The sequence below is a fragment of the Vicia villosa genome, unplaced genomic scaffold (genome assembly GCF_029867415.1).
Source record: "Vicia villosa cultivar HV-30 ecotype Madison, WI unplaced genomic scaffold, Vvil1.0 ctg.003297F_1_1, whole genome shotgun sequence".
NCBI lineage: Eukaryota > Viridiplantae > Streptophyta > Magnoliopsida > Fabales > Fabaceae > Vicia > Vicia villosa.
Window position 1 is genome coordinate 211,021 of NW_026706169.1, and position 12,607 is coordinate 223,627.

Genomic DNA, 12,607 nt, shown 5'->3' on the forward strand with positions numbered 1-12,607 from the left:
TTGTGTTTTTGCAGAATAGCCATGTCCCTCAATACGAGGATACCTCAGCCATGTTGCCTCGATTAAGATCATGGGTCCCTAATGATGCTGCCTTCGATACACTAAACATGATCTCGACCCTCGGAAGTTGCCTACGAAAGGCTGAGGTATCCTCTGGCTGCCTACGAAAGGCTATTCTGGTTCTTCCCTTAGACTACCTGCCTCTCTATGGCATGGGATAGTCTTATGGCGAACGAACTCTCGATGACCCTTCAACCTCCAAATGAAAGGCTTCCTGCCCTCTTATGGCATGGATAGACCATTTCATCCTGAAAGGCTAAAAGAACTGTTTTCTACATTACTAAGGTAATTGCCCCTAATTGCTTTGCCTTGCTCTAAAACCTTTTTCATATTCTTTATCATAAACCTTCAAAATGGCTACGCTCATTTACGAGCTAAAGTCCATATTCACTTCTTCGACATTTCTGAACGAAAAAGAGCAAAGCAATTAAGAGCCCATGGAAAACCATGGATGCAAAGGGTGCCTTACACCTTCCCTTTGCATAATTACCCCCCGAACCCTGTTTTTATTTAAAAAGGTTTTTCCTGTTCTTTTAGCCTTTCCGATTTAATTTGGATAAAATAAAAGTCGGTGGCGACTCATTGCTATCCGCACATTTCAAATAAAGTCAGTTCACCGTATTACACTTTTCAACACCGTATCGAACCGAATCCATACCACTTCGCACCCAAATGCATTATAACACCAAAACGGCAACCACAAACACAATTAACACATTTATAACACATTTCAATCATCCAATTCACACCACACATGATCAATACAACATTATTAATCAATTCTCCCAAAACCTAACATCTCTACAACCTAAGCATAACTCAATTAGCATGAGCAACATGTTCAATTCCATTCCACTACCTATAAACCCATAATAGAAGATAAATGGAAGATTCCCCCCTTACCTGAAGGTTGATTCTTCGCTCTTCCTCTGTCGCACTTCTCTGCTCCTCTTCTCTTTTCACGTGTTTCTCTTTTCCAAATGCTGTAACCTTCTCTATTCCAGAACTCCCTCTATTTTATTAAAATGAAATGAAATTATTCTAATTAGTAATAGGGCCTACCAATGCACCCCCTCTTTACTAATCACAACTCAAGCTCAATTGCTTAATTCCTCCTAATCCTCAATAATTCCAAATAATTCCCCATAATTCAATTAAATTAATTAAATTAAATTATGAAAATATGGAGTGTTACAACTTAGATTAGAAATCTTGACTAATTTACTTCATTATATAAGGAAGTCACTTGTTTCATTCCAAAACATACCAAAAACTTATTTTGACTTTTTCCTCCCTCTCTCATAACTTCTCCCACTTACTCTGCTGGCATCAAGTAGTTCCAGCAAGTAGTTTCAACCCACTCCCGATCGTAGCTGCGGGGGATCGAACCGTGATCCTCCCTACCAAGTTCAGCGCCAATCACCACTGAACCAACTAACGATTGGTGATATATAATGAATTTTATTAATATATATATATATATATATATATATATATATATATATATATATATATATATATATATTACCACATTATTCAGGTCATTAAAAATCACGATTTTTTGTTTTTTATATTTACAAATTTTAATGGCGTAAAGACCGACTCTCAAATTGGAATTTTTTTAAAAATAACTAAGTTTTTCAAAAAAATTACTCAAATAATTAAAATTTTAAATTAATTACATAAATGGACATTTTCACTCTTTTTACACATTATCGTCACCCTAGGTGGCGACTACACTTAATTTTTAGGGCAAATCGCAAATGTAGGTAGCGACTACATTTAAATTTAGGACAAGTCGCCACTCGTAGTGGCGACTACATTGACGATTTGCGCTAAATTTAAGTATAGTCGCCACCTAGGGTGGCGATAATGTATAAAATGAGTGAAAAATTAATGATTTATATACTTAATTTGAAACTTTTTGATTATTTGCTTAATTATTTTTGAAAATTTAGTTATTTTAAAAAAAATATTCCCAAATTGGTTAATTATGTTCCTCTCTACACAATTATTACACGAACTGTCTCTTACAAGTTACAATACAACGACTCGTTTGCGATAAGGGTAGCTTCACCCAATCAGAGAACTCCACGTGGACTTCGGATGATTGTTAAACATGTCGTTCGCAAACCATATATCTCAATGAAACTCTCAACCCAAAACGGAAAACACTCACACAAAAAGTGAACTAGAAGAAACCCGTGGCAGTATCAACGACACGTCGTTTAACACTCAGCTTGAAAGCAGCTACTTCTTCAACGCCATGGTGATAGTAGTGATAATTTGATAAACGCAAAACAACGACGAAAATCACAACAACAATGGAGTGCGTTGGAGCTAGAAACCTAGCAGCAATGGCGTTTTGCTCGAGTCCTTCTTCTAGGTTACAGTTACGTAGAAAGAAGCTTTGGAGGAAAAGAGGAGTATCGTCGTCGTATAGTGACGGTATTCGGTTAGGTTCGTCTTCTCTGAAAGTGGAGGCGAAAGCAAGTACAGGAAGCGAGAGTTTGGTTGTTGCCAGAGAGGATTTTGCAGATGAGGAGGATTTTGTTAAGGCCGGTGGCTCCGAACTCGATTTTGTTCAAATGCAGCAGAGAAAGTCTATGGAAATGCAGTCTAAGCTTGCGGATAAGGTATCTGGTTCTCACTTCATCTGTGTATTTTATTCAGATTCTGATTCTTGTTGTAGCTATTGATGATGATGATGTATGTTGAGTTTGGCTATAATCCTTTCTAAAAAGTTTCACAGGTTTGGATTAGGTTTTGTGCAATTTAGGTGATGAGTAATGACAATATCATTATATGATACCATACTCAATTGGTAGTATTTGCTTAAATTAGTGGTTGAACTATTGATAATTATAAAATAACATAAAACTTGATTTAGCTACTATTTAAATTTTTTCAATTAAGCTCTAATACTTTCTTTAGCACCAACACCTTTGAAAAAAAGTGTGTCTATGTCCCGAGTCGGTGTTTGAAACCGTAATTACATTTAATTTATTTATTTTTTCAAACTGTTACCCGTTCAATGTCATGTGTTTGCGGTATTTGTGCTTCATAGCTAATAAGTAATATGCTAGCATATCTAGGGCCTGTTTGGAGACATAACTTTTGTGACATTGCTTGCAGTGCTTGTCAAAATTGCTTATGACATTTTTCCTAAACTTTTTTGAGTTTATTTTTATAAGTTATTCAAGATAACATACAAAAATAACTGTGTATATATAAAAACAATTTAAATTATCTTTTGTTACAAAAATAGCTTATACAAGCTTATTCATAAGGGCTTATTTTGATAATTACTTGTGGTATAAGTTCCAAATAATCTGTTTATCCAAACAGGACCCTAATTTAGTATTTGATAAAACTAGTTGTTGAACTAAATAAAAAATAAAAAATAACATAAAAGTATTTTTTATTACTATTTAATTTTTTCTTTCAATTGAGTTCAAATGCTATTTAAAATAGTATTGAAATTAAGCTATATACTAGTGAAAAATATGCAAGTTCGTAAGAGAATGATTGTTACCAAACAGCTCTACTTTGTGTGTGCTTGATTTTACTTTCTTTTAATTTTTTTTTTTATGTTATGAAATATGAATAAGGTTATGGACTTACTTTGCTTTTGCTTTTTGCTTTTAGGTATTAGCTGTTATTTGTTGATTGAATTGTTTTCTTTAGAAGTAGTTTGAGAAGTGTTTAAAATTTCTTTTTTTGAGTAATTGCATTATGCTATGTCAATTTAAAATGGCATTTCATTCTTTAGGAGTTGTATAATGTAGATATTTAAATTCAATGGATGAAGAAGTTGTAGCTCCTTCTATGAATAAAAATGATGTGAACTAGGCCTTCTAATGGCATACACATCTTTGTTTTCATTGTTTTGGTAATATTGCTTGTAGTTTTGAAGGCATTGTTAACTTTCACGCACATATGCATCAGTGTTATGAAATAGCGGCGCCATGGCGGTTTTTGAGTTTGCCGCAATGGTAAATATCAGCCTATATTACAGTTTTTTCCGCCATAATCCGCTATAACGGCACTGCAAAGCGTCTTATGGTTGGATTTTGGCTCTCCACCATGGATCGCCATCCGCCATTGACAACACTAATATGCACCAGTTTTTAATTTATTTTCAAGCTTGAAATGTCATTTCGGTAATATTGCTTATAGTTTTAAAAGCATAGTTAACTTTCATGCACAAAGGCACCAGTTTTGACGTTTCGAAGATGACAAAATTGATTATTGATCTTGTCTTTGTTGCGTGTGATTATTCCTTTTAGAATTTATGGTTAATTGCTCTTGTAGTTGCCACCTATATCTATTGGAGATGGAATACTGGATCTAGTTGTTATTGGTTGTGGTCCCGCTGGTCTTGCTCTAGCTGCTGAATCTAGCAAGTTAGGATTAAAAGTTGGACTTATTGGACCGGATCTCCCTTTTACAAACAACTATGGTGTATGGGAGGACGAATTTAAAGGTATCATTCTCGCTCCATCATTCTGATTACGTTATATTTATATCACTGTGCTATTCGTTTAGATCTTATCTTGGATAAAATGTTATAAAACATGTTAGATAATGTTTGCATGCTTGTTTGGGAGCTAAATCTTTTAATGCTTTTGGCTTCTGTCTTGCCCTTTTGTTTATGAACCATATAAACAGTGATCTTAAAGGAATTTCTGTCTGCTTCTTTATTCTGATAACCAATGAACTCTTGGACATTTTCATAGTTTTTGCTCTCTAGCTTGGATATTTATTCCCTAAAAAACAATTGATATTTTCTGTTTTGACAAGAGAATATACTTCGCTTCCTTAGTTGATATTACAAATTACCAAGTGCACTTCATTATAATTTCAGGTCTTGGACTTGAAGGTTGTATTGAGCATGTTTGGAAGGATACCGCTGTATATATTGATAATAAAGATCCCATGTTTATTGGACGTTCTTATGGCCGTGTCAGTCGGCATTTGCTTCACGAGGAATTGTTAAAAAGGTAAAATTGTTGGTGATATCTTTTGTACCACTATCACTACTATTTCTAATTTAACTTCCTGGTGAGAAATGCTCCATTTACTGTTATAGATTTGTGATTCATATTAATTTTCCCTAGGTGTGTCGAGTCAGGTGTCTCGTATCTGGGCTCAAGAGTAGAAAGGATTGTTGAGGCTAGCAATGGTCATAACCATGTTGTCTGCGAATATGATATTGTTGTGCCCTGCAGGTATGATTTGCATGCTTTTATAATGTTTATACTTTATCCATGTATCTACGATATATTGAAACTTCCTCAGACCTTGCTATGGAAGAAGTGTTATAGGACCAGGTCACCCTTATTAAATATTGAAACTTCTGACCTTTATTATAGGCTTGCTACTGTTGCATCAGGAGCAGCTTCAGGGAAACTATTGCAGTATGAGGTTGGGGGGCCAAAGGTGTGTGTACAAACAGCTTATGGTGTGGAAGTTGAGGTAGGAAGCTGACTACGGTTCTAGTTTTTTGGCTTTACTTATGATAGTATCACTATTCCCTATAAATATCTTATCTTTCAACATTAAATGGTGAGTGTCCTTTCTCTTATTTCTTGTCCGACATAATATGATTGAATTGATGTACAGTATAGTGGAAGAAATCTGGTGACAGGCTAATATTTTCACTATTTTGACTCATTGGTTTCAATACAGTTCTGCTAATAATTCAATTAGTAACTAATAAGCCTGTTTAAATCAGACCAATATTGGAAATTCTTTGTTGTAGGTTTTTATAACAATATTCAAATATGTTTAAAGCAAATCAGTAATTGGTGCTTATATGAAAAGTTCAGAATGGCAATATTAGAAAATGTTTTTTTTTTCTTTCTGAACAAGTCAGATAAATCGTACCAAGTCGAGGAAGTCTCTAAAGATTGGTCTACCTTCTTCTTTCCTTGTCTTAGATAATGTATAAAATGTGATGGTTAGTAATAATGACTTTTCTTTTTACTATAATTTTAGGTGGAAAACAATCCTTATGATCCAAGCTTGATGGTTTTCATGGATTACAGAGACTATATGAAGAAAAATGTTCAAAGTCTAGAAGCGAGCTATCCAACATTTCTTTATGTGATGCCCATGTCTCGAACAAGAGTGTTCTTCGAGGTTTGTTCAATGTTTTTTTTAGTATAGTGTTTTACATTGATTATTACAGTTCTGTTTGTATTTATATAAAAATTCCAATTGCAGGAAACGTGTTTGGCGTCAAAAGATGCCATGCCTTTTGATTTATTAAAGAAAAAACTCTTTTCAAGATTAGATACAATGGGGATCAGAATTACAAAAACATATGAAGAAGTAAGGACTTTGGCAATGCTAGTTTGATTGTTGATTGGTCATTAGCTGTTATATTTTGAGGACCACTAGTAATATACTCTCTAATAGACTTTTTTCAACATAGTTTTTCCTATTGTTTGAAATTTAATCGGTTCCCGCTATTTTGGAAATAGTTCTCACAAAATTATATGGGTTCAACATAAATTTAATATTACCCATATGATTTCAATACAGTTGAAAAGAGTGTTGCTAGTATTTTTAGTATATTTTTTTAACTTAACATATATAGTGTTCAAGAAGGACTCATCCTCTTGTAAAAAAAATAAGAAGGGGTCATCCATTTTCCGTATAGGAGAGTATTGGTTGCCCATTTATATTGTTAAATGACCACTCTGTCCTAATACTTCATATCTTACTCTGAAAAAAATATAATTTACTTATTCATTGGTCATCGATTTAATTTACTTATTCAGTTCTTTTGAGGGGTTGAAAAACAGTGCTTCTATTGATGTACTTCTTTTAGTTCATTCAGACATATTTAGCTTCTGATGTGAATTTTGAGTGCACTCCGACATATTTTGCATTTCATAGTGTTTTTATCTACAAAATTTGTGTAGGAATGGTCTTATATCCCAGTTGGTGGATCCTTACCTAACACAGAGCAGAAAAACCTTGCATTTGGTGCAGCTGCCAGCATGGTGCATCCAGCCACAGGCATGACATTTTCCGTAATATGCATATGCTTAACTTAACTTACAGCGCATTTAATATCGGATTTCATCCAATAGGCTACTCTGTTGTGAGATCGTTGTCGGAAGCTCCGGAATATGCTTCAGTAATTGCTACTATTTTGAACGAGGGTAATGCAAGGGACATTGCTATCTTTGAAAGAAGTAAGGAGAATCCATCCATGAGAGGTAATCAAGTATACCCGTAAACTTAGAACCTCAAACCCAAGCGTTCCCTATTCCTCCAATATTAAGAAAACTATGCTTACGCCTTTCATTCCTCAATAGTCCTACTATGAGTGCTATCTGGCACAAAGTTGTGTGTAATTCTGAGATATATATTTGAGCTCATTCCAAAATTTAGATCCGACGTTGTCAGACTTAGGATTGATGTAAGGTTTTAGATTTGTATGCTCATTTAAATTTTCTTTTTTCTTTCAGCTTGGAATACACTTTGGCCACAAGAAAGGAAACGACAGAGATCATTCTTTCTTTTTGGATTAGCACTAATTGTGCAGCTGGACATTGAGGGCACTAGAACATTCTTTCGTACTTTCTTCTGCTTACCTGAGTGGTATGGTCTATTTTCTCTCATATGTGGTACATGTTTTGGAATTTGTTGTAGTTATTAGTATGTGCTACAGATTTATGTTCGAGTCCTCTACATTTTTGTCAAGTCCTATCTTCTATCTTGGCCCCTGCTTTATTGTTAACATTAAATCCCCTTTCCGAAAGAATATGTAAATATATGCATTCAAGCTACTTTTTTAGTATCAGATAAACCAATTTGCTTTCTAGTGATATGGTTCTGACTCTATCTTATTGCTTATTTTTTTCCCACTTTAATGAATGTAAAGATGGTTAAATGATTTTAATTGCAGGATGTGGCAAGGATTTCTTGGTTCTTCACTATCCTCGAAAGATCTTCTATTATTTGCAGTTTATATGTTCATAATAGCACCAAATGACTTAAGAATGTCTCTAGTCAGACATCTGCTTTCAGATCCTACAGGAGCGACTATGATAAAAACCTATTTGACGATATAGTATGTTTGTATAACTTTTTCATCTTGTTAAGTACCCTGTATCGGGAGACAGGTTAGATTATATTAGAAGCCATAATAGAGTTAGTAGGTTATGTACATTGTTAGATATTGTATCATTAGTCTTATTGGGCCTTGCTCTACTGCTATATAATCAGGCCCAACTACACTATGTCTCGGGTTACTTACTTATATATATAAGCCCACTGACAAATATTGTAATATACACTTTTTCTATTTTTCACAATGCATTGAATTCAAAGAGAGAAGTTTGCCGCCAAGATGCAATTTCATCTTCTCCATCCAAATATTTGCCTGTAATATGGTATCAGTGAATACTATTACTTTTCTGCTTCCGCATATCATAATCTCTCCGCAGATTCTTTCTTTCTTCTCTTCGCAGATTCTTTCTTTCTTCTCTTAAAACATTCATGGCTTCATCTTTTGATGATGAAGAAAGCCCCAAATCTGCACCAAACCCTAAAACCAAAACCCAAGATCCAAGCCTCAATCCACGAAACCCGTATTATCTTCATGTCGGCGAAAATCCCGGCGCAACTATCATCGCTTTGATTCTTGACGATAACAATTACCACAATTGGAGCAAGTCAATCCGTCGCGCATTAACCTCCAAGAACAAGCTCGCATTCATCAATGGCTGCCTTCCTAAACCATCTCACGATGACCCCAATATCGAGCTCTGGGAAAGTGCCAACAGCATGGTCATTTCTTGGATCAACCGAACTTTATCTCCTCACATCGCTCAAAGCACAATTTGCTTTGATTCCGCCTTCGATCTCTGGGAAGACTTGCGCGAAAGATTTACGAAAGGGAATCATTTTCGTTTCTCTGATCTGCTACGAGACTTGCACTCAATCCAACAAGGTGACCGCACCTTATCTACATACTTTATGGATCTGAAAATTCTATGGGACGAGCTTGAAGATCTTCGACCTACACCTTCATGCTCTTGCACCATTCCCTGCACTTGCGACATAGCGAAAGCTGTGCGACACTATAAGCACATGGAATACGTATCTTGCTTCCTCAAAGGATTGAACGATAACTATCACAATATCCGCACACAAATCCTCCTTCTCGATCCTCTGCCAATCATCAGCATAGTATATTCTTTAATTGCGCAACAACAAATCACATCCACAAGTTCTTCTGCAACACTGGCTATCCTGTATGCAAACTCTGCTAGCAAACCAAAGGGAAAACCGGCTTCTAAATCATCTATGCTTTGCACCAACTGTAGCAAGACAAACCACACCATCGAGAACTGCTACTTCAAACACGGGTTTCCTCCTGGATATCGTTCAAAGAATACCAAGAACAACAATGATTCCAAGACTGCTCCGGCTATTACTTCAGAGAAAGATCTTTCCATCACAAAGGAGGAATACCAACACCTCATAAATCTCCTACAACAAACACAGAAAGACAATCCCCAAGCAAAGCCAAGCAGCTCAGAAGCAGCCATCATTTCAGGTATAGTAACTCCAGGTAATCCTATTCATAACCTATCTTCATGGATTTTGGATTCGGGGGCCTCACATCATGTGTGTCCTTTTATTCAAAAATTTTCAACTCTGTCTCATATAACCCCTGTGAACATACATCTGCCAAATGGTATTACTCTTTGTGCTAAATATTCTGGCTCTATCGTGTTTAATGATCAATTCATACTGCATGATGTTTTCTACATGCCTTCCTTTCACTTTAGCCTAATCTCTATAGCAAAGTTATGTAGTTCCTCTCCTTACACAATCACCTTCTCACACAAATCATGCTTCATTCAGGATGTGTCTACCAAGGCAATGATTGGGGAGGTGATCCAGCAGCATAACCTTTACATCTTGGACAGACTGCCTTTACATTCTGTTTTTTGCAATTCCATTAACAACACGGTTTCCACATAGCACATCTCATCTTTATGGCACAATAGATTGGGGCATCCCTCCATAGATGTTTTAAATACTATGTCTAAACTGTTTCCTGCTATTACACATGCCAAAAACTCTACTTGTAATACATGTCATTTAGCAAAACAAACTAGATTACCTTTCCCTACAAGCAATTCTGTTTCTACTTTATGCTTTCAGCTTATACACATGGATATTTGGGGGCCTATATCCACTCCTATGGATGGACACCAATATTTTTTGACTATTGTAGATGATTTTTCACGTTATACTTGGACTGTTCTCATGCATCACAAATCTGACACTAGAGCACATATAAAAAACTTTATTGCCTATTGTCAAAATCAATTTAATTGCACCATTAAAACTTTAAGAACTGATAATGGCACTGAATTCTTAATGTCTTCATATTATGCTTCATTAGGTATCATCCATCAAAGGAGTTGTGTGGAAACACCACAACAAAACTCTATAGTAGAGAGAAAACATAGGCACCTCCTAAATGTCACAAGATCTCTATTATTCCATGCCAACCTTTCAAAATGTTTCTGGTCCTATGCTTTGTGTCATGCAACCTACCTCATTAACAGAATTACCACCCCTGTATTGCAGCACCAAACTCCCTACCAAATGCTTTTCAAAACTGCCCCTTCTTACACAGAACTTAGGACATTTGGATGCCTTACATTTGCCTCCACTCTGTCTAGAAACAGAGACAAACTTGACCCTAGGGCTATTAAAAGCATCTTCCTTGGCATACCTACAGGAACTAAAGGTTTCCTCTTATTTAACTTGCATACTAGATCCACCTTCATCTTTAGGAACTGCATTTTCCATGAGAATACCTTCCCTTACAATCATAATGTTTCCCCTCCCATGGATTCTTATTCCTCTTTGGAAACACAAAATTCAAACTTCCCATTCCTGTTTGAACACATACCTGAACCACCTATACACACCTTAGAACAACAAACCAATAATAACACTCCTCAAGAACAAACTCCTACCCACACCACACACCCTAAACCTACTGCCACCAGTCCAGAACCTACTGCAACCAGTCCAGAAACTAACTCTCACTCTGCTCCCGAGTCTCAGGAAAATAACAATCTTACCACAGCACCTATTAGAACATCCACTAGAATACGATCTGCCCCTGCACACCTCAAGGACTTTGACTGCAATGTTATATATTATTCTACTTTGTATGATATATCTAACTACATTTCATATACCAATTTATCTCCTAATTTTTTTCTTACATATCTGCTATAACTGTTAATGTCACACCTAAAAACTATAAACAAGCATCCTTACATCATGAATGGATTAAGGTTATGAATGATGAACTTAAAGCTCTCACTACCAATGCAACATGGCAATTAACATCTCTTCCCAAAGGTAAGAAAGCCATCGGGTGTAAATGGGTATACAAAACCAAATGTCACTCGGATGGGACTATAGAGCGACACAAGGCGAGGTTAGTAGCACAGGGCTTCAATCAAATCCAAGGTATTGATTATTTCGAAACTTTCTCACCTGTTGCAAAACTAACCACAGTAAGACTCATTCTATCCCTTGCTGCATCCTTAAATCTGCATCTGTTTCAGCTAGATGTCCATAATGCATTCTTACATGGCTCTTTGGATGAAGAGGTTTACATGTCTCTTCCTAAGGGACTGCAACCTGCTCATCCTAACCAAGTGTGCAAACTTCTCAAATCTATCTATGGATTGAAACAATCCAGCAGACAATGGTTTGAGAAGCTATCCACTGTTTTATTAGCGAACAATTTCAGTCAATGCACATCTGATCATTCTTTATTCATTCATAACTCTAAAAATTTTCATACCTTTATACTAATTTATGTGGATGACATACTCCTTGCATGAAATAACATGGAGATTATTAACAGTGTCAAACACACACTACAACAACACTTTCACATTAAAGATCTAGGACACATGAAGTATTTCTTGGGATTAGAATTGGCTCGCAACAATACTGGCATTAATATCAGCCAACGAAAATACACCTTGGATCTACTTGACACAACTGGTATGATGGGATGTAAACCAGCTTCTACTCCAATGGCTCGTGACACACGGCTACTCTCTACTGATGGCAAGCCTATGGACGATCCCAGCCAATACAGACGCCTAATTGGACAGCTAATCTATCTCCTCAATACGCGGCCTGACATATCCTATGTTGTACAACAACTCAGCCAACATATGCAACAACCAACCGAAGTGCATTTTGCTGCAGCTATGCGCGTTCTCCGATACCTCAAGAATTCACCAGCTTAAGGCATCACGTTCCCTGCTACATCCACTCTGCAGCTTAAAGCATTCTCAGATTCTGATTGGGCCACTTGCCTAGAAACAAGAAGGTCCGTAACCGGTTTTTGCATTTACTTAGGAGACTCCCTCATTTCATGGAAATCAAAGAAGCAAGCAACCATTTCACGCAGTTCAACTGAGGCAGAATATAGATCCATGGCATCCACCGTTTACGAATTACAATGGCTAAC

General features: G+C 36.2%; 1 protein-coding gene across 1 annotated transcript; it reads left to right on the forward strand.

Moving 5' to 3' along the window:
- Positions 1-2,205: 2,205 nt before the first annotated feature.
- LOC131640758 (lycopene epsilon cyclase, chloroplastic-like) lies at positions 2,206-8,427 on the forward strand. Its single transcript, XM_058911146.1, has 11 exons — positions 2,206-2,696; positions 4,375-4,546; positions 4,928-5,063; positions 5,181-5,291; positions 5,436-5,538; positions 6,061-6,204; positions 6,289-6,396; positions 6,993-7,089; positions 7,164-7,292; positions 7,545-7,677; positions 7,985-8,427. Exons 1-11 carry the CDS (start codon positions 2,385-2,387, stop codon positions 8,148-8,150), a joined length of 1,611 nt encoding a protein of 536 aa, XP_058767129.1. The 5' UTR covers positions 2,206-2,384; the 3' UTR covers positions 8,151-8,427.
- Positions 8,428-12,607: the final 4,180 nt, after the last annotated feature.

Coding starts and splice junctions, on each gene's coding strand:
- LOC131640758 (XM_058911146.1), top strand. CDS start 2,385: ATGGAGTGCGTTGGAGCTAGAAACCTAGCAGCAATGGCGTTTTGCTCG. Junction 5,539..6,060: donor CTTATGGTGTGGAAGTTGAG/GTAGGAAGCTGA, acceptor CTATAATTTTAG/GTGGAAAACAATCCTTATGA. Junction 7,090..7,163: donor CATGGTGCATCCAGCCACAG/GCATGACATTTT, acceptor TTCATCCAATAG/GCTACTCTGTTGTGAGATCG.